The sequence below is a fragment of the Zalophus californianus genome, chromosome 5 (assembly GCF_009762305.2).
Source record: "Zalophus californianus isolate mZalCal1 chromosome 5, mZalCal1.pri.v2, whole genome shotgun sequence".
In the NCBI taxonomy this organism is placed as follows: domain Eukaryota; kingdom Metazoa; phylum Chordata; class Mammalia; order Carnivora; family Otariidae; genus Zalophus; species Zalophus californianus.
This window is the reverse complement of record NC_045599.1, coordinates 121,960,364-121,988,051: the sequence shown is the minus strand read 5'-3', so window position 1 is coordinate 121,988,051 and position 27,688 is coordinate 121,960,364. Positions and strand designations below refer to the sequence as shown.

At 38.5% G+C, this 27,688-nt stretch overlaps 1 protein-coding gene across 2 annotated transcripts in view; it reads left to right on the top strand.

The window, feature by feature from the left end:
- Positions 1-27,688, top strand: part of C7 (complement C7) — a 51,460-nt gene that overhangs the window by 1,093 nt on the left and 22,679 nt on the right. The window contains exons 2-10 of one of the 2 annotated variants that reach the window (XM_027604917.2): positions 1,645-1,700; positions 3,591-3,666; positions 6,862-7,003; positions 9,137-9,284; positions 10,662-10,800; positions 17,552-17,722; positions 19,892-20,135; positions 22,265-22,375; positions 26,007-26,173. In XM_027604917.2, coding sequence (XP_027460718.1) covers positions 1,645-1,700; positions 3,591-3,666; positions 6,862-7,003; positions 9,137-9,284; positions 10,662-10,800; positions 17,552-17,722; positions 19,892-20,135; positions 22,265-22,375; positions 26,007-26,173 — 1,254 coding nt within the window. The remainder of the gene's footprint in view (positions 1-1,644; positions 1,701-3,590; positions 3,667-6,861; positions 7,004-9,136; positions 9,285-10,661; positions 10,801-17,551; positions 17,723-19,891; positions 20,136-22,264; positions 22,376-26,006; positions 26,174-27,688) is intronic. The other variant, XM_027604918.2, reaches the window with a different exon arrangement.

The window sequence follows — 27,688 nt, the reverse complement described above, 5'->3', positions numbered from 1 at the left end:
TGCTCTGAACCCCAACATTTCCACATCAGGGAATGATACTTTAGTCATGTCTGGGAAAATCTAAAGGCACAGGCTAACAGACAGAGTAAATCAACACAGCAGTATTGGTTACATCCTGGATATCCAGAGTTTGACAGGATGAGGGTGTGTGCAGATCTCCCAGGGACCCAGTGTGGACCCCCTTTTTGGCTCTTGCTCTCTCCTTCCTGCTGCTGTGACTTTGAAGAAGACAGAGGCAGCTTGGAGAGGCGGGGAAGAAAAGCAGAAGAATGAGGAGAAGGAATTCTGAAGCAAACACCACCCCACCAGTGTTAGGAGCATCTGGGACAAGGGAGTGGGAGAGAGATTTAAAATCGGATGCCGAATTGAAATTTGACTATTTAGATTGTTTCAGAATTTTTGTTTTCTGAAAATGTGGCTATTTGTTAGTGCCTGGGAGTGCCTAAAAAAGCTATAAGACAGGCTTTCCCAGAGGGTGGAAAAATGAGTTGACATAGCACAGAGTAAAGACATTATTGAAAAAGGAAAAAAAAAAAAAGAAACCCTTGTAGTTTTTAATTAAAAAGAAGAAAACCCTTTAAAGGACTTTTACACTGGGTTATGAATTGGATACATTTGATATTCTCAGAGAGTCTCTAGTAAAGATTTGAATTACATTCATGGACACCTTCAGTAGTCAGAGTAGGGAAATACATAAAAGTAAAAATAAGATAATAGAAATCACCTATAATTTCATAACAGAAATAAATGATTACTCTTTTTTTTAAAGATTTTATTTATTTATTTGACAGAGATATAGAGAGAGAGGGAACACAAGCAGGGGGAGTGGGAGAGGGAGAAGCAGGCTTCCCACGGAGCAGGGAGCCCGATGTGGGGCTCGATCCCAGGACCCCGGGATCATGACCTGAGCCGAAGGCAGATGCTTAACAACTGAGTCATCCAGGTGCCCCATAAATGATTACTCTCTACTATATTTCTTTCTAGATTTGTTTTTAATACATGTTTGATTTTTCAAGCAAAATGTAACCCTACTTTACATACAGTTTTGTGACCTGCCGGCTCGTCAATATTTAGGCTGGTGCTATCACATAAAGAAGATTACAAAAGGCCTCGGAGGTGTTTTACACCTGAGCCAGCCACAGAACTAAGGGTCATGGCGAGCGTCACTGCCCCTCTGGCTAGAGATGTGCTTCAACTTTGGTTAACTCTTCATTCATGAAGCTTATTTCCCGTCTAACTACTTATTCTTGGCTGGTCTTTCTTCAAGGCTTCCTCCTCTCCGGGTGTCCTTATGAGTGTTGAAGTTAGAGCGAAGGAGAGTGAGGAAAGGAATTAAAAGATCCCTAAAGAAATGCTCTAATGAGTTAAGTTTTCTATTTGTTTGGCCATGACATTCCCCAGCCCCTAGTTGTCTTTACGGAAATGAATAGTAGGGGAGGTTAGTCCAACAGAACTGTATTAAACTTTGATTTAGAATGGAAATTTAAAGGACAGGCAGAGTCGTTGAGCCTGGTCCATGGTTCTTTCCCTTCTTTATATTCCCAACTCACAAATCTTGACTTGTACAAATGTATTCACTTTCAACTCATTAAAGAAATGCAAACTAAAGTAATGTTTTATTCCTCCCTCCCTTGCCATCCCCAGGTAATAACTTTATTCATCTTGGTGGGATTTACAGGAGAGTTCCAAGTTTTTTCAAGGTGAGAATTTTTTTGGGATTGTGTTGGAAATCATTAAAAATTGTTTTTTTATTTTTAGGAAGATCTTTAATACATGACCTGATTTTTACATTGCAGCCTGAACATCTTTATCCCTTCAATACTTTATCTTTCCACACTTTGAGAAAAGGCAATGATAGCGAAAGCTTGGTTTATTCTTATTCTTAGTTTACTTTATTTTTTTCCCGTAAGGAAGAAACCTGAAGGCTAAAAATACCTAAAGGTTTTCTTCTTGTCCTAGTACCGTGATTTTCCCTGCAATGCAGATTATTACACCAACCTTAGAATTGACTTATCTTAGAGCAGAATTTGATTTTTGAATGTAGTCATTGCAAAACATTCTTTGGATTTTAAAGGTTGAGAGGTTTTTTTCCTTCCTTAATTGAAATATAGTTGATACACAATGTTACATTAGTTTACGGTGTACAACATAGTGATTTGACAAGTTTATACGTTATGCTATGCTCACTGCAAGCATAGTTCCCATCTGGTTGAGAGTTGGTTTTTTTTTTTTTAAGAAATTAGTTTTATTGACTCTTGAGACCTGGAAAAAAGCCAACCTCATTTATCCATGGCCTTGTTTTGCTCTCACTGTCGGTTGGATGGGATAGGACCAGGTCAGTTCACTTTATCGAGCTATCAGAATGTGTCAGGAGCTGATCTAGTGATGGGGATGCAAAGAAGACCAACACAGTGCTGAGAGTCCACTGGGTGATTTAGATCTTGAAATAGTCAATTTCAATACAGATGTGCTAAGATTTCTGGAAGAGGCCTGCATACCCTACTGTGGGAGCACGGAGGAGAGAAGGCCAAGCTAGCTCCCCTTCCTAACCCTTGGTGTTTGGGGAAGGCCTCTGTCTGTCCCTGGGACGCAACATAGAAAAATAGCAAGTTCCGATTTTTCAAAGGTCACAAACACTGAGGAATTTGTATCATTGTTGCCATGTCAAGACGACAGATTAGCAAGCTTGGCTCCATAAAATCATGTGAAGCACACACCTTACTTTCGGGGTCACCTCACAGACTTAAGGTGAGCACAAATCACCTTGACTCCAGATGTCTCCAAGGCTAGGAATGTGTTCGAAATCCAGAAATCAGGAGTCTGAGTTCCTTTACCCCTTGTAAAATGTGCTTTTGGGCTAGGCTGAGCCGTGTGATCTTCTTGACAAAGCTGGAGTTAAGCATCACATGAGAATCGACTCTCCATTTTTCACGTATTTTAGTGGAGTGGAGTTGTTTAATCTCAAATTGACCCTACTTGGATGTGTTCTTGAGAAGTAGGCTAAATGAATGGGGGAATATCTAAAAATAAATTTCTGTCCCTTTAGTCTTGGCCAGTTTTTAGTTTCTCACTTCTCATAGGGTCTTTTTAGAGCTTTTTGTCTTCCAGTGAAGAGTTTCTGTATAACTCTTCATTCATTATTCAGAATCCTTTCAAAGGCCAGAATACCTTCCTCCTATATGTTCTCACTTACCCTCCCAAATATGAACACTCCCTTATCTATATTTCACAACACATTGTACCAGACACATTTCTGTTCTGAAATTGATCAGATTAGATATATTGTATGATCGTATTAGGGTTATTTGTTTATACCTCTGCATCTTTGTCCTCTCCTCTATCCATAGTCAGTGACCTATCTCTCATTGTGTCTACAGCTCAGGTGTCTAAATAGTGTCTGGTACATTATAGATGCTTAGTAAATGTTAATCTCTAAAAAAGTTGGTCCCTTCCCCATATATTTTTATATATCTTGGGATGCTTTTGGTGCCTCTTACAAAATTGTGAAGGAATTTTTTTTTTTACTATTTTTGACCATTCTTTGTGTTTCCCCTCTTTATCTTTCTACCTGATTTATAACAATTTGACAGAGCCTCCACTCCAGTCATTTGCCAGTGGGATTCCTATGGATCGTGGTCAGAATGCAATGGTTGTACCAAGACTCAGGTAGGACCATACAAAAACTTTGCTCTTATTCTTTATTTATTGTATATATTGTTTATATTGAAATAGCTGATGTATAGACAAATGGCTTTTGAGATGTTATTTTTTGTGTTTCTTAATATGATTATGAATTTAAAGGGAGAAAAGTATGGCTTTAGTAATTAATAATGTGATAAAGTAATTCCTGCATTCTTATTTTTCTTGCAGGACTTTTCTAAATCTTACATTAGAACCTAGGAACATACATAGGATAAAGCAATTCACTAACTCTTTAACTATTAGAGAAATAGAAGAGCATGAAATGAAGTTAGTAGGTAGTTCAAAATCTACTACTGGATTCAACTTTTCTTATTTAAAACTAACACTAGCAAGTCCAAAATGGCTGCTTTGTCTTACCTAACGAATAGTGAACGACCACAAAGAGTGGAACATTTTGCACTTTTTTTTTTTTTTAAGATTTTACTTTTAAGTAATGTCTACATCCAATGTGGGCCTCGAACCCACCACCCGGAGATGAAGAGTTGCCTGCTCCACTGACTGAGCCAACCAGGCCCCTCTGCATTTTTAAAATTTTTAAAGTTTAATTTCTAAGTAATACAAATAAAATGCTGGACTTGATCTGGAGATAATAGAGTACTTCTAAAAGTGTCTGTTTTAGTCCCCTTATTATAAGTTATTCATTGGAGAAAACGGGAAAGTCTATATAAAGAAGACACTACTTACAATTCCATCATTTAAAAGAAACCAATATACCATCATTTGGTATTTATTTTTTCAATTTATCTTCTCTGTGTGTTTATAATTTTTAAAAACAGAATTGTTTGATTATAGTTTTATATTCCAGTATTAAAAAATTTTTTTTTGTTTATTTAAAAAAATTTTTTTAAAGTAAACTCCACGCCACACGTGGGGTTTAAACCCACGACCCTAAGATCAGGAGTCACATGTTCAACCAACTGACCCAGCCAGGTGTCCCTATATCCTACTGTTGTTGTTGTTGTTTTTTTTTGTAAGTAGCCTCTGCACCCAGCGTGGAGCCCAACATGGGGTTTGAACTCACGACCGTGAGATCAAGACCTGAGCTGAGATCAAGACTGGGTGCTTAACCAACTGAGCCACCAAGGCACCCCTCTACTATTTTAAAATTATACTTTCGGCATGAATTTTAACAGCTCTATTATTTTCCATTATGTGCGTATACTGATCTTATTTATCCGCTTTCCTATTGTTTGAGATTTAGGATATGTACATTTTTGTTATTATAAATAAAACTTCAGTGGACATTTTTGTACAGAGAAATCTGTCCTCTGTTCTGATAATTTTCTTAGGATAAATTCCAAAAATATAATGCTTGTTTTAAAGTTCTAAACATTTGAATGATTAAGTATGTTTTTATTGAAATATAATTAGCACATGACATTATTTTAATTTCAGGTATACAACATGATTCTATATTTGCAAAATATTTTAAAGGTGATTCAGCTTGGATAAAAATGTGTATTTAAAAACCACTTTTTAATTATTAAGAAAACAGAACCATATTACAGAAGATAATTTCTGTTTTGAAGCATCATCATGATCATCATTTTCATCAAGCATTTAGTACTTACATGAGTGGCATTTACAAAACAAGTTACACAAATGCAGAATTTGGCTTTGGGGAAATAGATGACTACTCTGATTACATGAATAACAAGGCGAAAGTCAAACACCAACTACAGAAAACATTTTTATAATTTAAAAACAAGTTAAGAAAGAATGCTAAAAAGAAAGAGATGGAAGGTATTTTTCATATTAGCAATTTTTTTTCTTTGCATGAAGGTCATCATGCAATGATTACATCCCTAGATTATAATGACAAAATTTTCATCCAGAAAGAGACAAGTGAGAATGAAAACAGGGTCATAAGATCAGAATTTGTCAGGTGAGAATTTGACTGTTTGCAGTGGGCAGCTATCAAGGTCATGCTCATATCCAGAGAGAGGGAAGCACTTTTTAGACAAACAACACAATCTGTGCTTTGGAACTTCAGGAAAGGACAATTTAATAAGACACATGTGAGAGGTGTCATCATCAATTAAACACAGAGACTAAAAACTTATCAAGGAACTGTACTGAGTGAGTCCCATTCCCCACTCCTGTTCCTCCACAGCTCCTCTGCTTAGACACAGTGGGAGATGCCAGTGTCAGGCCCAGGCTGACAAAGCTGCTCACAGAGCAAATTACATTACTGCGACCCTTTGTCCGAAAGAATCCCCAATTCTAACCCAACTTAGGATGGATGAAGAGACTCAACTTTGGCTTGTGATGAGGGATAGAAGCAGAAATGTGTTCACAGTTAGCCCAGAAGCCTGACCTATAGCCTGCATAGTTCCCACAAGCATCAGATACTGAGGGTCTCATGACTGCCTGTTCATCTCACTGATAGTTAATATTGAGCCCAATGATAAGCACCAGAGAAATCCTGCAAAAGTAGTTTTATGAGTAGAAGTTCTAAAAAGACATTTATGATCTGATACTCCTTGCATGTCTCCTCCCCCTTGAGACTAAGTATATAACTACCAGCTTCATAGAGCAAAAGTACAGCTCCTTCTGCCCATGGGCCCTTTCCCTGTGCTATAATAAAAGCACCTTTTTGCACCAAAAACATCGCAAGAATTCTTTCTTAACTGTTCTACTCCTGGCCCCACATCAGTTTGTATATCCTGTCTTCCTTGTTGGTCTTTGCTCAAGGCTTAAATTCTCTGGAAGGTCAGATTTTGTTTATTATTTTTAATAGGGAAAAGGTGAGTAGAGGAAGGGGCTTACACGATGCATTTGGTGGCTGTTGGGAAGGACAAGGATTTTGTGGACCTCTTTTTGTTTAAATATTAGGTACATGTCTTCATATTGATTAAGTGAATTTTAGGATGAATTATTTGTTTCTCAAGTGGCTTGATGAGTTCCTCTATTTTTCCCATACTTTCTTTCCCAGAGATTTGCCTTTGACACATTTCCCATTTCAGAGGCCCTTGATTTTGATTGTCTAGTAGAATTCCATTGCAGAGGTAGCTTCATCTTTGGACTAGGAGGTTTTACATCTGCCCCCCAGAACAATTTCCTGAACACTGATTCTTCAGTTGTATTAATTTATCTTAGATTTTGTTTCTCAGATAAAGGAAAGGAGATGTCAAAAAGCACTACCTGTTTTGTGTTTAGACTCGCAGGCGGTCAGTTGCTGTTTATGGGCAGTATGGGGGCCATCCTTGCGTTGGAAGTGCATTTGAAACGCAATCGTGTGAATCTACACTAGGATGTCCGACAGAAGAGGGATGTGGAGAGCGGTTCAGGTGTTTCTCAGGTATCTGTTTTCCACTGGCTTGGACATTCCATGCAGAGTGTAAATTCAAATGCTATTTGATTAACTTGCTCGGCATGTATTTGTTCAATTTTACTGAATTTATATTGGCCTAAGAATTGATTTTATTGGCATATTAATTATACACTCAGCTATCATTATTTCAAATGCAATATCATTATTTCATCTGGTAATAAAGGAGGAGATACTCCTTGCTTCTTTGAAAAGAAATATGACTATTGACAGACCCAAACAGCTCTTGACATTGCATTTTTGGTGAAGATGCAGAGTGAATCTGGTACATCAAGATTGGGGAAAAAAATGTTACTGCCCAAATTATTATTATGTTCACAAAAAAAGCAACTCTGATTACCTAATCAAGAAGCAATACAGGTCACTCCTATGCACAGGGTGATTGAAATCTAATTTCAAGTTTGGGCACTGAGTATTTTTTGACCTATTGTTTAGGTAACGTTTGAGCAGTCAGATTAATTCAACAAGCTTTAGCAAATATCTGTTATTCTTATTAGGCTCCAGATATAGTGGTGAGCATTGTGGATATGTAAATGAAACACATAGCCTCTTCCTTCATGAATATTAAAGTTTATGGGGAGAATAGTACATAAATAATCCCTGTGTTAGAAGTGCTCCTCCACAATGCCTGTTGAGTTCCTAGTTTACTTTCAAAACCAAAATCAGATGACTCATCTTTTAGGAAGCATTCTTTAACTCCTAAACTGATAGAGATAACTAACAAATCACTTCTCTGTGTTCCCTATGTACATTGTACCATCTATAATCTGGAGTTATCTGTTGGCCTGGTTATCTCTCTTGTGAACTCCTTGAGGATATGGATAATATTCCTTTAATTTTTGCATCTGAACTACCTGGTACATAGTAGACTCTCAACAAATGTTCTTTGCATTGGATTGAGTGAGACCCCAGTGGGGTGCATGCTTTACCATCAGAACAGTTGTGTGCAATACATTCTCTGAGGACATAAACGAAGGACTTGTATTATAGCCTGTGGTGTAGGGATGGAGATAATATTTAATTTGATTTTTGAGGGACAAGTATGTGGCAGGTAGAGAAACCCTTCTAGGCTGAGAGAAGTATAAGTGCAAGATCGGTGGAGATGACAGAAAGCCTGGCCTTTTATTCGTGTAGGTGTGATGAGGGGATAGGAAGCAGGTAGGAGGATGGCTGCAGATGATGCTGGGGAGGTAGGCAAGGGTCAGATCATCCGGTGCCCTCCAGTGCCTCCTTGGTACCTGGGATGTGGCTCTATCAGAACAATTACATTGTGGGATTAAAATGATCTATGTCTTCATAGTCCTTCCTACTAGATTGTAAAGTATTTGAAAAGTCCAACATACCATTTTTATTTATATTTGTACCCTAACATCTGGAAGAGTGCCTTGCCCAGAGTAGGTGCTAAAGAAATGTGGAATTTTAAACTTTTGATCCAGTTTCCATGCTCTCAAAAGCTTACACATCAAATCACACACACACACACACACACACACACACACAAAGCAGAGCTTTGGCATCTTGGTCAGTGATTACAAAAAAATAAACTGAGAGTTGATGGGCAGGATGTCAATCTATCTTCCCAGTGGTTGGCGCCTTTTGATTTTAGGAAGATTCAGACAAACGGCTTGATTATGGGTGGAAGGCTGGAATTTGAATTCAGCTTTTATTTTCAATTTTGTTTCCAGCTGAGGTCGGAATCAATTTTGTGTGTTAGAATATGAGGGCCAAAATAATCACCAGGCCTTTCCTGGACACCTTGAAAATTGATCTCAAATTCACAGTAAAATATTAATGCAATGTTGGGGGTCGGGGCAAAACCTTTTTTTTTTTTAAGATTTATTTATTTATTTTAGAAAGAGCAATCATGAATCGGGGGGGGCAGAGGGAGAGGGAGAGAATCTTCAAGAAGACTCCCTGCTGAGCACGGAGCCCCACACGGGGCTCGAACTCATGACCCTGAGATCAGAACCTGAGCTGAAGCCAAGAGTCAAAGCTCAACCTACTGAACCACCCAGGCACCCCTGAGGTAAAACTTTTTTGACCCCAGGTAGTTTTTGCCTTCTTCCCTCTTTTATTTTGTGTGGGGGCTTATCTTGTGTGTAGGCCAGTGCATCAGCAAATCTTTGGTTTGCAATGGGGATTCTGACTGTGAAGAGGACAGCGCTGATGAAGACAGATGCGAGGACTCAGAGAGCAGAGCTTCCTGTGACCTTGATAAACCTCCTCCCAACGTAGAACTTACTGGAAATGGGTAAGGTATTGGGCAGCTTCCTGTGCATATGGACGGGTTGTAGCTTTTCATTTTGTTTTTATTTTATGGTTTGATAAATCTAATAACAAATCATAATAGCTAAGCTCTTGGCTCAGGGCTCTTTGCCACATCCTAAAACATTTAAAACAAAATTTTTTGAAGTTTTGTTTATTTAATTTCTACCCCCAGTGTAGGGCTCTAACTCACAACCCCGAGATTGAGTTGCGCGCTCCCCGACTGAGCCAGCCAGGTGCCCCAGAACTTTTAATTCATACCTGTATACCTGAAAATATATGTGGTAAATGTGGTGTCCAATTGTCCCTGGACTATCCTGCTTTTAGCACTGGAAATCCTATGTCCAGGGAAACCCCTCAGACTTGGGAAAACCTGGATGTTGGTCACCTTCTGGGAGAGAGGCAGAAATAGAGAGACAGAGGGAGAACTGGTTCAGTGACAATGATGGGGAGCTACTTAAGACAATGAAGAGATAATAGAAAAAGAACAGAGAAAGAAAAGAGAAAGTGGTGTGTTGGAATATTTAGGCTTGAAAAGTAATTGTCTAACCAGCTGGAAACTTTCATTTTCAAGTGAAGTTGGGACAATCCCATGTTTGTCTTTTCAAAAAGAATTCTGAAGAACTTTTAAGGGTCAGATCCAAGTTGAGATTTCAAGGCTTTAAAATAGTCTATTTTGGAATGATAGAGGTGGTTTTTCTACAATATTTTAAAATTCATTAACAGAGAAATGGTAGAATTACTCTAAAGGGTATATCATTCAGTAAGCTAAGAGGCAATTCAGTTGAAATTCCTTGTAGAAAGTTCCCTTTCGGGGCACCTTGGTGGCTCAGTTGGTTAAGCGTCTGCCTTCGGCTCAGGTCATGATCCCACGGTCCTTGGATCGAGGCCCGCATCGGGCTCTTTGCTCAGTGGGGAGCCTGCTTCTCCCTCTGCCTGTTGCCCCCGCTGCTTGTGCTCTCTCTCTTTCTGTCAAATAAGTAAAATCTTAAAAAAAAAAAAGAAAAGAAAGTTCCCTCTCCTCAAGAGTAATCTTAATTGTATTGATTTTATCTATAGATTCAACTCAAAACCAGCTTTTGCTATAGATACAAAAGGGCTGTGTGTTTCCCAAACATGTTCTTAGGCTGAAGGGATGTTGGATTTCCCCAGCTATTAGTTTTAGCTATTATACCACCCAGGGGAGGTTGGATAATGTATGGTGTGCTTTAGGATACTGCTCTCTTTATTTGAGCTCTTTTGAAGAGATGCTTAACTCTTTAATATATTTCAAGATTTTCTAGAATTCCTTTTTCAGCAAGTGCTGTTTCTGGTTTTTAATCATCTTTTCTTCCTTCCTTCCTTTTTTTTTTTTTTTAAACAGTTACAATGAACTCACTGGCCAGTTTAGGAAGAGAGTCATCAACACTAAAAGTTTTGGTGGTCAATGCAGAAAAGTGTTTAGTGGGGATGGAAAAGATTTCTATAGACTGAGTGGAAATATCCTTTCGTATACATTCCAGGTACTTAATTTCATTGATATAATTTATTTTTAACATGTGAATTAGTGCCAGAGATCATTACTTATATGATATTGATTTTTTGGTATTTGTTGAGAATTTATTTGTGGCTTAATATTTGGTATTTGTTGAGAATTTATTTGTGACTTAATATTCGGCTTAAACAAATGTTTTATATGGGTTTAAAAAGGATACATATTCTTTAACTCTGGGGTACAGGGCAATGATACTTTAAATTTGTCTCATTTAAGCTGAACTATTCTTTCGTCTCATTTTCAAGTCCATGGACCACGTGGGCCCCAGACTGGATGGTCTGACCCTGTGTGGGTGTCAAAACTCAAGGCCCTGGTCATGACTGGTTGTAATAATCTCTACCACTGCCACAGTGTCGGCTCACTTAAAAATGCTTTTGTTTTTAAATTGTGAAATATTTCATATATACAAAAGAGTGTGACTAATATAAACATACAGTTTGAAGAAAACTAATAAAACAAATACTCATGTATGCCCACCACCCACCTTAAGAAATAGAATATTGCCAAAGACTGACTTAAATGCTCTCATCTACCTCTCTCTGGCCACGTCCTCCCCACCCCCACTCCCTACACAACCACTATCTTCTGTTTTGTATTAATCACTTCTTTGTCTTTCCGTATACGTTTATCTCATATGTCTTTGTCCCTAAATAAAAACTTAACGATTATTTGTGCCTGTTTTTTGGCCACTTATGTAAGTAAATCCTATAGTATATATTCTATGACTTTTTTTTTTTTACTCAAAATTATGGGTTTGAAATTTATTTATGCTGATGTAGATGACATTTTTATTGCTGGTTCCATTTTTTTTCTTATGAAAATGCCTTGCACATTCTTGTGCATGAGTTCCATGCAAATGAGCTAGAGTTTCTCTAGGGCGCTTGAATTGCTGCCTCACAGGTTATGTATAGGTTACACTCTGCTCAGTAAAGTTTCCAAAATGGATGTGCCATCAATTTATATACGATCAGCAGTGTGGAAGGGGGAGGGGCTGTGCTCCCTATCCTTACCAACGTCTGCATTGCCAGAATTTTCCATTTGGCTTAGGGTCTCAGGGACTCCGTTCCAGGCTTCTGCTTCTTGTAAGCTGTTTCTGTCATATACACCTAAACTCGTTCTGTTCCAGCATTTCCACACAAAATCCACTCACACAGAAACAGTTATGGTTTTAGGGGGAGAATCCTGAGCATATGAAGGGAATATAGAGAAGAGATTTTCTGTTGCAGTCATGCCAACGCATTCAACAAAAACGGTTGACATCCTACATCACAAAACATCTGGTCCTTCTGGAACCTCAACAAATCAAAGTTTCTGGTCTCATCCCATTTCAGCCTCTTGTTCTCTTCTGCCAAGACCTCCTCTTTCACTCCTTTCCTCTCTTCTTCCCAGAATTCTGAAAATTTCTAGTTCAGTGCTTCTTACCTATTACTCCCAAATTTGTAAACCAAAACTATTAGGATGTTCAGACAGAAAGGCTTTTTGTTTACCAAACTTAACCCTCTTCAGAATGCAGTTTTAATTATAAATAGCAAACAGCATCCTCCTCTGACTTACAATAGAATAAATTACATTTACGAACTACTGTATCATGGGGGCACCTGGGCGGCTTAGTCGGTTGAGCATGTGACTCTTGACTTTGGCTCAGGTCATGATTTCATGGGTCATGAGATCGAGCCCTGTGTTGGGCTCTGTGCTCAGTGAGGAGTCTGCTTGAGATTCTGTCTCTCTCTCTCTCTACCCCTCCCTTGATCTCTCTCTCTCTCTCTCTTAAATAAATAAATCTTTTTTTAAAGATTTTATTTATTTATTTGACAGAGACAGACAGCAAGAGAGGGAACACAAGCAGGGGGAGTGGGAGAGGGAGAAACAGGCTTCCCGCTAAGCAGGGAGCCCGATGTGGGGCTCGATCCCAGGACCCTGGGATCATGACCTGAGCCTAAGGCAGATGCTTAACGACTGAGCCACCCAGTCGCCCCAAATAAACAAATCTTTTAAAAAATTACTGTATCATGGAAATGGAAAGTGAAATTGATCTGAAAAAATAATGGTAGCTGCCAATTTTTGAATATCTCCTGTGGCATCTGTACTGTTTTAGGCAGTTTGTATATGTTTAATCCTTATAATATCTTTGGAAGGTAAGTAATATTTTACTATTTTATATATGTAGAAATTGAGGCTCAGAGGACTTCAGCTGACTTGCTCTAAATCACCAAATTAATAAGTAGTAGAGCTTGGGTCCTATTTGTCAGATTTCACAGCCTTTTCTTTTTCTAGTATATTTCACTCTCCCAATATCTTGTATTTAATTGCTTTCTCAACTCTAAATTTTACATGGTGAATAATATGTACTGTGATGTAACCATTGGCCGGAGGGAGAATGTAACATAGGCATATGTAGAAATATTTTTTTTTCTCCTCTTCCTAGGAGGATGTGTTGATAATTCTTTCATAATTATAAGAGAGATAATTGTATATATATATAATGGGTCAAATTTAGAGAGTTACAGAGCAGAGAAAATCATGAGAGAATTTCTGACATTGTTGGAAGACAGACATGCTGGAAGTTTGCAGCTTCTGAAGAAGAGAAATAATTTAATAACAGCATAATGCTGACGTTCATTTCCCTCAGCATGGCTTGGATTTTGCATTGACATCTGAAATGCCTTTCCTGTCCCTGAATTTGAAGGTGTTTGTCAGAGGCATAGGGAAGTTATAACCTGTTACTGAGTGAAGAATGGATATGTTTTGATGATCCAACCTGAGGGAAGGGAGGGTTAGGGTTAGGGTTAGGGTTATGGAAGCAATAGGCAGTGAGTCAGCCATTGAAGAGCTAACCCAATGTGGAGCCTGGGATAGTAAATGCTCTCCACAGCTCAGATAGACCTGAGGCCACTGGCGATTCAGCTCTTCTGAGTGGAAGATGGCTTTTGGCTTGTTGGCACATAAATATTAATAAATAAACATGTAACATAATCAGTCAGTCCATCTTATAATCTCTGTTTCAGTTATCAGTAGTGTAGTTTATCCAGGGCAAACCTGGTTTCTTGTTGACTAAGCCATTATCTTTGATGCCATGCACTTTCTCTGTTTGCTCATATTTTTCATACCACAAGGAACCCTTGGACACAGAAACACGTTCCTCCTCCATGGCCACTTTGGGAAGGTACTACTTTGCTAGTTCAGTCTGGAGAATGTTGAAAGACTGTTGTGTTCATTGTCAACTTGGAATGAGTTGCAGAGGGGAGTAAAGATGAAGGTGGAGAAAATGAATTACTTCCTGGATCCTCCTGTATTTAGTCTTGAATGTATTTCATTATATTTTTGGAAAAGAGATCCTATATGCATATCAAGTAAATAACAAAATCATATTCTTTTTAAAAATACTTATTTATTTATTTTAGAGAGAAAGAGAGAGAGAGCACAAGCGGGGGCGGGGGAAGGGCAGCGGGAGAGGGAGAGAATCTCAAGTAGATTCCCTGCTGAGCATGGAGCCCAGTGCAGGGCTTGATCCCACCACCCTGAGATCATGACCTGAGCTGAAATCAAGAGTTGGACACTTAGCCGACTGAGCCACCCAGGCACCCCGATCTTCTTTTCTTTTCTTTTCCTTTCTTTTTTAAAAAAGAATTTATTTATTTATTTGACAGAGAGAGAGGGTGAGAGAGCACAGCAGGGGGAGGAGCAGAGGGAGAGGGAGAAGCAGGCTCCCAGCGGAGCAGGGAGACTGATGCAGGACTCGATCCCAGGACCCCGGGATCATGACCTGAGCCGAAGGCAGACGCTTGACCAACTGAGCCACCCAGGCGCCCCCTTCTTTTCTTTGTAATAATCTAAAAATGTGGGTACTGTCATTTCTATTTTACAGTTGAGGGAACTCGAGACAAAGAATGCTGAAGAGTTTACCCACAGTCATAGAGTTAATAGATAACAAATATGGAATCTGAACCCAAGAAGTGTGTCTGCAGAGCCCTTGCAGCACACTCTACTTAGGTGGGGTTAGAATATACATACATTTGATAGGAATGAGCCAGTAGAGAATAAAAAATTGAAGCTGTGGAAGAGGGAGTAAGCAATCGATTTAATAAATCCTTAGAAGTGGTGGGAGAGAATGCAATAGAGATGAGACAGAAATTTGCTTTAGATGGAGGAAGGACACCTGCGGAGGAAAGGAAGTGAAGAAATGTAAATATGTTTGTGGATTTGTTAGCCAGAAGTTTAGGAGTTCTCATGTCTGATAATGGGAATGTTTGAAAGAAAGAGGTCAAGGTCATTTTCTGAGAGTGAGGGAAGTGGTTCTAAGATTGCAGGACTGAGGTAGCTGCAGAACTTTTGAAACAGACACTGCAGAGAATGGGAGAGAAAGAGAATGGAAATACAGGGCTGCTGCACTGCTTTGAAGGTTCCCCTGAGACTGGAAATCATGAGTGGACTTACAGCAGTACTGATCGGTTAGCTGTGTGATTTTTCTATCATAGTGCTAAGCAGCTTGGCTGCAAGCATTGAACCAGGGCTGGAATTCTGCCAGGCAAACATGATGGCAGAGCATATCTAGGCAAGGGAGTTAAGGTCATTGGTGAGAGACTGGTTGAAGTCAGGAACCATGAGGTCTATCTGAAAAGGAAGGAAGTGAAAAAAATGAAGGTGCTGATAGAAGGAGAGAAGGGAAACCAAGTAGAGGAACTTGTGTCTGTAAAGTTGAATAATGGCTCTGGTGATAATAGAAAGAGAGTCAAACGAGTAAGAGGTGGCAGGATGTAGGATGTTTGAATTTGTGATTTCAGAGGAGCGATCAGTCTGGGTGAGTCTAAGTTGGATGGAGAGAGTATTAATTAAGGGTCATTTAAGAAGATCACATTACCTTGAAAAAGATGACTCTTGCAGCTCTTGTGTAGAGTAGATGGGAGTGAGGAGATGCTGAACTAAAGCCGCTAAAGAGGCTTATTTGCATTAATCAAGTACTTGAATTGCAGATTTGAAGATGAGGGAAAATAGGCTTTCTTTTCTTGCATTAAAAGGAAGATAGATAACTTCTCTTTCTTAAGAGAGATAAAAAGTAAATTTGTGTCTATCTAAAACCAAATAGGACTGAAACAGTATCTAGTGGTTGCAGAAATCTCTGATGGCATTCTTATTAATGTCCTCTTTATAGTCAATAATAATACATATATTCTCCATCTCAGTCTGAGCTGAATTTTTGCCTTTGACTTTTAAACAAACCAATTTCATAATGTAATGAAAATAATGCTCTAACAAAAGATATGAATAAATCTATCTTTTCTTGTCTTCTGGCATGTTCTTAGCATGCATGCATAATTTTGAACATGGGCAGTGATAAAAGTAATACAATATTTTCTGGCATTTTGATGAACTTTTTCTAGCCTTTTCTTTTCTTCTTCTTTTTTTAAAAATAGGCTCCATGCCCAGCATGGAGCCCAATGTGGGGCTTGAACTCACAACTCTGAGACCATGACCTGAGCTGAGATCAAGAGTCGGACACTCAACTGACTGAGCCACCCAGGCGCCCCTGAATTTCTTTCTAGTCTTTTTTTGACTGGGGAATATACTTGTATGGTTGTAGTGAACAGGATTATTACATTTATACCCACTTTCTCATTTAACATGAATATTTTTCTTCATAGGCATCATTTAAAATGGCTACATGGTATTCTGTTGTTTTCATTCCTCTTAGGTTTGTGTTTAAAGTGTATCATATCCATCATTTTAATGTTCCCTGTGCTTATTTATACTTTGATCTCAAACACAGATGTGTATGGCTATATGCTAAGAACACAAATGCTTGTGGAAGGACAGTTACTGATTTGACTATTTAAGCAGAGCAGACACTGTGAGAGGGAGTGAGCTCGCGCGTCTTGTTTTATTTTCATGGTGCTTGACACTTTTTAGCAAATTAATTGCCTACAATTTAAAAAAAGTCTGGAGAGCTTTGTGTCAAGATTTCAGATTTTTCTCTTTTCTTGAAAACACATAATCTGTCAATGCTAGAACTTGTAGTTACATATGGTAACTGTATGATGGATTTGAGTGTTGGTGTCCCTTTTCGACAGTGTGTGTGTTCACTTCATCACCCTGCCTTCCACGGGATGCCTCCAACATTTATATTATGTGCTAGCCCCCATGGGCATTTTATTTTGACACTTGATCTAGGATAAAATAAGGGATAAATAAATGATTGTCTTCTTTGTCAGTGCTGGGGCTCTCACTTCCGTGTTAGCCACCTGTGACTATCCTGTTGTCTGCCTCAAAATTCCTTTGGGATGGCCTTTTCTTCTACCCTCGCTCATAAGGAAAAAAATTGCATCTCTGTTCCCTTCTTTTAGCTGAAAAATCAAGAACCAAGGGCTTTTCAGTTCTCTGTGTAATTCTGTTGATTTGCTGACTTCTGGGTTAACTGTTGACATTAAAAGAAAGTGGGAGATGTTTGTACACAGATGTGTTCTGTGAATCACTTGGAATTGCAATTATTGACACCATGTCTCCTTCTTAACTAAGAGTAATTGTAGAATGGACTCTATTCCTTATACTCATATGGGCCTGGTTGTATTGAGAGCCACAGTCATTTTGTGTCAATGAAGAGCTTTGTCTTTTTGGAGAAGACTGTTTGAAGAAAATATCCACGTTAAAGGATCCATGGCAAAAGATTTTTGGTTATATCCAAGGCCTTAATTTGGTCACAGCAAAATTTTTCATTTTCTTTATAGGTGAAAATAAATAATGATTTTAATTATGAATTTTACAACAGTAGCTGGTCTTATGTAAAGCTTACCTCGGCAGAACATACATCATCTAGTAGGAAAAGGTCCTTTTTAAGATCTTCATCATCTTCTTCAACTACTTATACTTCACATACCAATGAAATCCACAAGAAAAAGGTTAGTATGAAATATTAGTTGACTTTTCCATATTTTACTGCTTAAATATTTCTAACATTAACAAAAGTGTATTTACCAAACAGATCAGGTTTCTTTTTTAAATTAGGGTAATAGTATCTTCTTCAAAGAGACAATGTAATATATTCTTTAAAAGGTAAGATTGTGTCTTGTTAGTTCTCTTGGATAATATATTTATTTATACTTTTTATTTTCTTTTTCTTTCTTCTTCTTTTTTTTAAGTAGGCTCTATACCCAATGTGGAGCTCTAACTCAGGACCCTGAGATTAAGAGTTATGTGCTCCACTGACTGAACCAGCCAGGCACCTTTATACTTTTCCTTTAAGATTTATTTATTTATTTGACAGAGAGAGAGAGAGAGAGAGAGAGTGAGCTGTAGGCAGAGGGAGAGGGAGAAGCAGGCTCCCCACCGAGCAGGGAGCCCAATGTGGGACTCGATCCCAGGACCCTGGGATCATGACCTGAGCCGAAGGCAGATGCTTAACCACCTGAGCCACCCATGTGCCCCTATACTTTTTATTTTCTTATTAAAGTATTTGTTCTTATTTGAAAATCTTAAAAAAACGTTACTTTCAAATCTACTAGTTAAAATTTTCTTAAATTTCTAATTCATGATTATTATACATGGTTATATAAATGTTATATACAATTTAACAAATCCAATTAGTATGTGCTTCCTAAACACTAACACTTAGAAGGTGCATAAAACTAAAAGATTTTGGAATGCTTTATTACTTTTGAAATACCCAAATTTTTGTCTGAAGAAGTTAAAAGCCTTATTTTTAGATACTTTGTTGTTTTGAGATACTAAAACTTTTATCTTGGGCAAGCTGAACAGTTGTGATAGATTGCACTGGCTGATGTACACCTACTGCTGAAGAAGTTTTCAGGCTGACCATCGTTCTAAATATGCATATTTTATCTCATTCTTGAAGTCAGTAACTTGATTAATAAATCACAGGAAGTATAAAGGAATAGTGGTTTTGCTTGTTTTATGACTAAGAAGCTGACTGTGGAGATAGGAGTTGTATAAACATTTATTATTTTTATACTACATTGTTCACAGAAGTGAAGATTTGGTTTAAGGTAGATCTGTCTTTTTTTTTTAATTTTATTTATTTATTCATGATCTGTCTTGGACATCATTACAAGATGCTTAGGAAGTGTTCAAAGACCTCATTGTATCCACTACTGGGTACTTACCCAAAGAATACAAACACTAATCCAAAAAGAGAGATGCCCCTATGTTTATGGCAGCATTATTTACAATAGCCGAATTATGGAAGCAGCCCAAGTGTCTATTGATAGACAAATGGGTACAGAAGATGTGGCATATTTATACAATGGAATATTACTCAGCCAGAAAGAAGAATGAAATGTTGCCATTTGCAACAACATGGATAGATCCAGAGAGTATGATGTTAAATGAAATAAGTCAGAGAAACACGAATGCCATATGATTTCACTCATGTGTAGAATTAAGAAAATGAATGAACAACAACAAAAAAGAGACAAACCAAAAAGCAGACTCTTAATTATAGAGAACAAACTGGTGATTACCAGAGGGGAGGTGGGTGGAGGGATGGGTGAAATAGGGGTGGGGATGAAGACGTGCATTTGTTGTGATGAGGACTGGGTGATGTATGGAATTGGTGGTTCACTCTATTGTACACCTGCAACTAATACAGCACTGTAGGTTCATGACATTAAAATAGAAAAACCCCTCATTATGAAATGAGGGACCCCAGTATGGAATATAAGTTATATGGTCACCTTACCTATAAGTCATTGTGTATACCCTAGGGACATACTATTTTACATATTTATTTGTGAGATTGTTTAGCAGTTAACGAAGCTGATTCTCTTTTTTCTAGTTGAGGAGGGCATAACTACTTGGTTTTGAGATTTTAAATGTCATATATGCAAGAAATTACCATGTTATCACAGATATTATTCCTATTTGGGATTCCAAAAATTCCATAGACTGCTTCAAGTGAGTGGGCCCAGAAAAAACCTCATCATGCATCAAAAATAGAAATTCATATAGTCTGGTTGGAGGTGGCAGCTGATGGAGACCTTGGACAGCAAACTAATTCCACTGCCTTTTTATCACCAACCTAAAACTCTTTTTATGCTCTCTTCTTTCCATAGAGTCATCATTTGTTGGTTGTCCAGAACACCGTGGAAGTGGCTCAGTTTGTCAACAACAATCCGGAATTTTTACAACTTGCTGAGCCATTCTGGAAGGAACTCTCCTTCCTTCCCTCTCTCTATGACTACAGTGCCTACCGAAGATTAATCGACCAGTATGGGACACATTATCTGCAGTCTGGGTCCCTAGGAGGAGAGTACAGAGTTCTATTTTATGTGGACTCAGAAAAAATCAAAAACAGTGGTAAAGTATTAAAAAATTATTAAATACAAGCATTGTAGGAATTTTAATGGGGGAAATAACATGTAGTTAGCTTAAACTTTCAGAGCTTTAAAATATGACAAATAGAGATTAAATTGCAAAGGAATCCAAAATGGCAAGAATCCATTATATTCTACTCAAAATTTTTAGGCTCTAAGAAAAGCCAGCCTACTCTTTGGGATAGTACTCTGAAATGTGAGATAGTCATCATCATTGGCTATCCTCAGAGGGTGTTGACTGGGTTTTTGGAATACTTTTTAACCTTTTCCATTTCTCAGTTTAGGTAGTATTCTTCAAGGAAAAGCTAATGAGGAATTATATTTCCGAAATCAAAATGTTTTAAAGAAGTATTTTGTTTACCTCTGTTATTACCACTCACATTCCTTTAAGAAAATCTCTGGATATCACAAGTTGGCTTACTACATAATTCTTGTAACAATAGCTTAAATTTATCAGATGCCTTTCTTACAACAGGCAAGTCACATACGTTAGCAATGATCCTCACTACTACCCAGTGAGGGGGCCACTACAATTCCTGTCTTACAGACTGAGAAATGGAGACTCAGTGCTATGATAAGATTCATCCTAGGGCATATAGATTGCAAGGAGGTCTAAGTCAGCTGAGCTTTTTCCTTACGCTATGTTGTTGCTAGAATTGCCCGATTTTTGTTAGAATTGGTGCACACCACTGAGTTTATGATTTTTTTGTCCTCATAATTAGAGGAGAATCCTCGCCATGTGTCCCAGTGTGGGAGGGGAGAGGGTGATGTCTCAGTGTCCGTTCCTTGTCTCCAAAGACCTTTTGGCTCTGGTTTACTAATATTCCAAGTCAAATCTGCTCCTTCCCAACTTTGTTAAGCTGATATCCACAAATCCTTCTCCATCCAAATCACCTCTTCATGATCTTTCTCTTCAGTCAAGCGTCTTTACAACCGTGGAGGAGAGTTAAGACTTATTACATGAGATTCAGAGGAGATCTTGTAACCTTCCCTTGTGGGTGAACTACAATATTTTTCTATGTTTCCATTGCCTTATTTTTTTTTACCAATTAAGATTTAGCCAGAATTTGAACTTTTCTAAATTCCCTGGTTAGAAATGAATGTACAAGCACAGGTTTTTTGTTTGTTTGTTTTGTTTTTGTTTTTTGTAGCAACAACAAAGGCAATGTTTCTTTGGAAAATTAGTCCAGCAATGGCTTAACCTAAATTCCGTTTCACTGTTCCCCACGCCCCCCCCCCCCGTTTCCTTAGTATTTAAAAGAAATGGAGGGAACTTTTTAAAGCTTTCCAAGTTGGTCAAAGTATTTTTTTGAGTAAAAATTTTACTCTTGAGCAGTTTCTGTTCTTCCTAAAAGTCCTAATTGCAATATAATCAAAACTGCTGAGTTATAATAATATATGCCCCCCAATTGTTCTTTAAGAAATACTGAGGTTATTATAGTAGAGTTAGCAAAATTATATGAGAAAAATATATTTCCATACTTTATTATTTTCTATCCTTCTTAAAAAATGCATTGGCAAAACTCTATTTGATAATAAGTAGAAATTGTTACATTCTAAGGTTATGAGTCATGAGAAGGAAATGTTGGAAACCAGAGATGGTAAAGATATTAAAATAGAGAGACTGAGGCAGTAGACCTAGGGTTTTAGGAATTAATTACTGTAGAACCAGAACCCAATTTGGGGTTTCCAGTAGGCGGATGGGGACGATTACATGCCTACTTTTATTGATTTGCTGTATGCCTGAGCAGCTGACGGTGGATGGGCCAAAGATATCGCTCTTTGGGGTGTTCAGTTTCTGTTCCTTCCACTGTTTCATGTAGAAATCACCCCAATCTTCTCCCCTTTCTGGTCAAAGCTAATAGGAGCCAAAATTTGCATTTGAAAGTAAGTTTCAGACACATGATGCTTCATTCCTAGATATATACATGTATTATTATTTTGTTTAATAACAAAAATCAAATATTCCTTTTTCTGACCCTTGACCGTTCTAGAGCTCTTGAGCTCAATAGTAGGACATAACCTCTTATCCCCATTCTCACACCTGGCTGCATCTCAAAAGGAGTTTTTAACAAATGCAAAAATTAATCACCTTTACAACTTTTCCCTCAGGTCTTAGTTCAGCAGATATGAAGAGATGTACTTCCTCAAGTTCCAAACTTTTCTTTACATCATTGAAGGGCAAATGCCAAAAGCTGGAAGAGGCCTTAAAATCAGACTCAGGTAAATAAGAAAGGGGCAATTTGCTTTACGAGCTTAATCTCCATCCCTCTCTCTTGTGGCTAATTCCCGGCTTCCAAGGGCCTTTGAGATTTGAACAGGTGTTCTATTTTATGTTTTTTATGTATTTGTTTATGTTTTCCTCTGATCTATCTTGCGTATGTCGTGGCAATGAGACATCAGGCAGAGGGGGAAGTTCATTGGTTATCTCTGTGCACTGCAATTGTGTCCTCAGTGTATCCTACCTTTGTCCCCTACGATGACTGCTGGCAATCAAGCTTAGAAAAAGGACACCAGCGGGAGAAGATTCAGTCCCACTCTGACATGGATGCTCAGCGCACTTTTTGGTGCATGCTGCTGCTGCTGCTGGTGCTGGTGGTGGTGGGAGAGGGAGTGGGGAAGGTGCTGTGCTATTCTTTGAGTGATTGAAAAAGGAACTGGAAAAATAAACTGATTTAGATTGTGTCTAGATGCCACGTTAAGGAATTGGGATTTCATTCTGATGACAAGGGGTGCCGTTAAAGGATTTAATACAGGGATTGACTAAATGAAAGATTACAAAGAACATTGTAGAGAAAGAAGAGGGACTGAGAAAGGTTAAATGGATAGGATAAGAACCAGAAAAGAGGTGCCTGGCTGGCTCAGTCGGTAGAACATGTGACTCTTGATTTCAGGGTCATTGAGTTTGAGCCCCACGTTGGGCATAGAGCCTACTTAAAAAAAAAAAAAAAGAAGAAAAAAATTAAGAAAAACGGGGAAAATAATGAACCTGAAAAGATCAGTAACATTAAAAGTAAAGGAGAAGGAGAGATAAACAGAGACAAATTCTAGAGAGAAGCTAAGTAAGAGACGGACTGGAGACTGACTCTTCACCGGTCTTATGATGAAGAGATTCTTAGTGTGGTAGCAATGGACTGAGTGGTACTACAGCTTAAGTTCTCCCAGGGTGATGGCAGAAATTGGGGCAAAGGTGAAGACTGACCCAGGTGTCAGAGTTCTTACCGAGGAAGTGGGGATTCTCGGGATATTGGCAGATGACTGCAGGAAGGAGGGAGACAGAGGAGTGAAACCAGGTTTATTTACTCATTCACCTCCTTCATTCATCAGCTGTTTCTGGGGCCTGGGGTATACGGTGGGATTTGTTCTAGGCATTGGGGTAGAAGCAGTGACATGCCCAAGAGAATGCCTGTCTTCATGGAGCTGACATGACAAAGGAGGACAGGTTTTTGAAAGAAAGGGAAATATAGTGATCTGGAAATCGAAATGAGAGCAGGAGCTTTGGGAAGCTCAGTGACATGAGCTACTGGAAGCTGCTCACTGATTTGATTTTATTTTGTGTTTAACAAACATAGTGTTTACTATGTGCCCAGTACACTTTTAAGTGATTTACAAAAATTAGCCAATATATTCTTCCTATCTAAGAGTTAAGTATTATTCATATTCCCATAATACAGACAGTGACACTGAGTCACAGAAAGGTTGCCCAAGATCGCAGTTGGTAAGCGTCAGACATGAGATTCAAGGGCATGACATTTGGCTTCACAGCCTGGGCTCCTCATTGTCACACCAGGCTGATTGTCTAGGGGAAGAGTGCTAGCTGGAGCAGGGAGCTCACTGAGGTGTGGACACAGAGGCTACAGGCTTAAAAATAAAATTAAAACTGATTTCTTAAAATCTGTAATTTGTAAAAAGATCTGCCAGTGAAGCCCGCCATTTCTCCAACTTTAGTACACACCGAGATAATCTGAGGAGGCTTGTTAAAATGCTGATTCCAGGGCTTTCCTCCCAGCTGTTCTCTCATACATCTTGGAGCCCAGAAATGTGTAGTCACTCCAGGTGGTTTGGAGTCAGGTCCTGGAGGGACTGGATGTTGTGACGAGCTGCCTTCAAAGGGAGACGGTTTGCGTATTAGAAACGGAGCTAACAATGAAGATGAGGAAGTACTTGGTAATTTATTGAAAACATCAGGCTTTAATAATTTCTGATAAATGTACAGTTTTTGAATTTGAAAATTTTTATGAAAATTTTATGAAATTGCAAAATTTAGTTAAAAGAAGTGAACTGAAAATTACTCCAAATCTGGTCTGCGAGGTAGGAATTTCCAGTCATGACCAGTGTAAAAATCAACCACAAATGGAGACAAAAAGTTTTCTGAAATATTAGGGCAAATAAATGCGGAAAAGAATTCAATTAATATTCACTGCTTAGAACACTTTTCATGTGTTAATGTATGCCTGTTAATTAATAGCTTTTTTGCTTATTGTTAGTATTCCAGTTGCAATGAACATCCCCCATTTTATTATGAAAATTTTCAAACAAACAGAAAGAACATAGTAATAAATACCCATATACCCACCTCCTTTATGTAATGATTATTATGACATTTTGTTGTATATAATGGACATACAATATTTATAATGTGGATTATTCAACAATATATAAATATTATATATTTAAAATATTTATAATCTTACCTGAACCATTTGGAAGTAAATTTCATGATGTTTCATCCCAAAATTTATGCATATATTTTCTAAGAAGGAATACAGTCTCCTATATAATGTAAATGCTCTTATTATACCAAGAACATTAAGAATATGAACAATAATTCCCTAATATCATCTACTTTCAGGTAATGATTGTGGTTTTCTTTTTTTTAAGATTTTATTTATTTATTTATTTATTTTTAAAGATTTTATTTATTTATGTGAGAGAGAGAATGAGAGATAGAGAGCACAAGAGGGAAGAGGGTCAGAGGGAGAAGCAGACTCCCTGCCGAGCAGGGAGCCCGATGCGGGACTCGATCCCAGGACTCCAGGATCATGGCCTGAGCCGAAGGCAGTCGCTTAACCAACTGAGCCACCCAGGTGCCCCTAAGATTTTATTTTTTAAAAGATTTTATTTATTTATTTGAGAGAGAGAGAGAACGAGCATGTGTGTTCCTGTGCATGCACAAGCAGGGGGAGGGGCTGAGGGCGAGGGAGCCAGAGAATCCTGAGCCGACTTTGCGCTGAGCACAGAGCCTAATCCCGGGCTCGATCCCACAACGCTGAGATCATGACCTCAGCCGGAACCAAGAGTTGGACGCTCCACCGACTGAGCCACCCAGGTGTGCCTTCTTTTTTCTTTTAATAGACATTTTTTTAAAGAGTAGTTTTAGGTTTACAGCACAATTGAGCAAAAATGACAGAGAGTTTCCATATACTCCTGTCAGAAACTGAGGCCTCCCCACAATCAGCATTCCCCACCACAGTGGAATGTTTGTTCCAATTGATAAACCTACATTGACACATCATGATCACCCACGGTTCATAGTTTATGTTCAGGTTCAGCCTTGGTGTTGTACATTCTATGGGTGTGGACGGATGTCTAATGCTCTGTATCCACCATATAGGATCATACAGCGCATTTTCACTGCTCTAAAAATCCTCCGTGCTCCACCTATTTATTCCTCCCACCCACCACTGCTGACAATCACTGATCTTTTTACTGTCGCTATAGTTCTTCCTTTTCCCGAACGTCATAAAGTTGGATGGGTTGTGTTTTAGTGCTTGATAGACTTTTCACTTTTATATTCTCCTTTTTGTTTCATTTGTGAATCCTGACTTACTTGATTTGATTTCTCCTTGCGTAGGAACTCAGGGCAACGTGCTGCAAGGGGACCCATCTGTCAGGGGGGGAGGTTCAGGCTTCATATCTGGCCTCAGTTTCCTGGAGCTGGACAATCCTGCTGGAAACAAACAGCGATATTCTTCCTGGGCAGAATCTGTGACTGATCTTCCCGAAGTCATAAAACAAAAGGTATGTCCTGCTCTGTTGAAAGCAGCACAAAGCAGGCATGTTTCTTCACACTGGGAAAATGAGATTAAATTAAGGTGGCTAAACAGAGACAGCTGTAATTAGCATTTTCTGTATCCCAATTATGTTTTGTACAGTGAAATGAATGCATACATAATAATAAACAGAAGCTTCATTATCTTCTATGTCCATAATTCAATTGTAAGGGTTAAATGTCTTGTAAATCCCAAGAGAAATTAATAACAAAATTTGCATATTAAGCTTTTGACCAAAATTTGATTATGTTTTCCTTGGTCTCTTATTCAGAAGAATTATAGATTCTTGCAAGAGGAAAGCATTTAGGTTTGTCTACTGTCCCATCAGATTACCTTTCTTCCTCTGGCCGTGACATACAGGCTCTTGGAGACGTGTACATTAAGAAAGAACAAATTTGTCTGGCCGAATTTTAGGATGTTTTATTGACACAGTCAGTTCTTTTATAATGCAACATATGTGCTTCTAAAAATCAGAGAACGAGGCAGAATTGCACAGTAAAGACCACCTGGCTTATGGGGAAAATGGGGTTAAGGACACCAAACTCAAAAACTTATCTGTGATAACTCATTAAAAAAACAGACAGACATTAGTAAAAACAATAGCATGGTTTTCTATGTGTTAAATTGTTAAGAAATGCATTTACTACATTAAGGTGGCACAATTCCTAGAAAAAGACTTGAAGGTTGCTGGGTGGTGGAAGGGTTGGAGCTTCTGAATGATTGTGAGGCGTTAGAAGGAGAGCTACCAGAGGACAGAGAGCTGTAGCCCCAGATGTAGATGGGTGAAGGTTAGTACAGGCAGTGACCCTGATGATGTCTGAAGTGTGTATTTGTATGAGTGTGTTTTGTGCAATCCTATCTTGGGTTGTGTCCACTTTTCTGAATTCACCTGGTTTTTCTTATGGATGAAATTGTACATAAGAACACACAAAATTTGCAATACGATCATAGTGTTCCCTAATACATCTGTCTCAATGCAACAAACTCACATTTTCAAAACAAATGCTGTAGCAGAACTGATTCTCTGATCTGTTCTCTGTCATGGGAATCAAGCAACATCCCAGATGAAACTTGGATACATTTTACAAACCCCCAAATCACAATAGCTCCTTGAGCACCCTCCTAACACCACATGCACCCACTTGCCTCAGAATAAGGCTGAAGGGAGGAGGGTAGTTTTCCCAGCAGGTCTTATCCTAAAGTGCCACCATCGATATTCACAATGACCTATTTTCAATACCAGAGCCCCATAACAAATCTTAAAAAATTCGAAATTGTTGACTGGGGAGAAACAGACATTCCTTCTCATTCTCACTCTGTTCTTCTCCACATCAGACTGTAACTCTCATAGGTAGCTGGGCTAACTCACTATGGGTGTATGTCCGTGCAGTCTGTTCTTTCATAATGCGGTGTGAGAGAGCTTGGGCAGAGATGGAGGGAGATGTGGCTGAGTTTTTGAGTTATCTTCATCCTTGCAGTGATG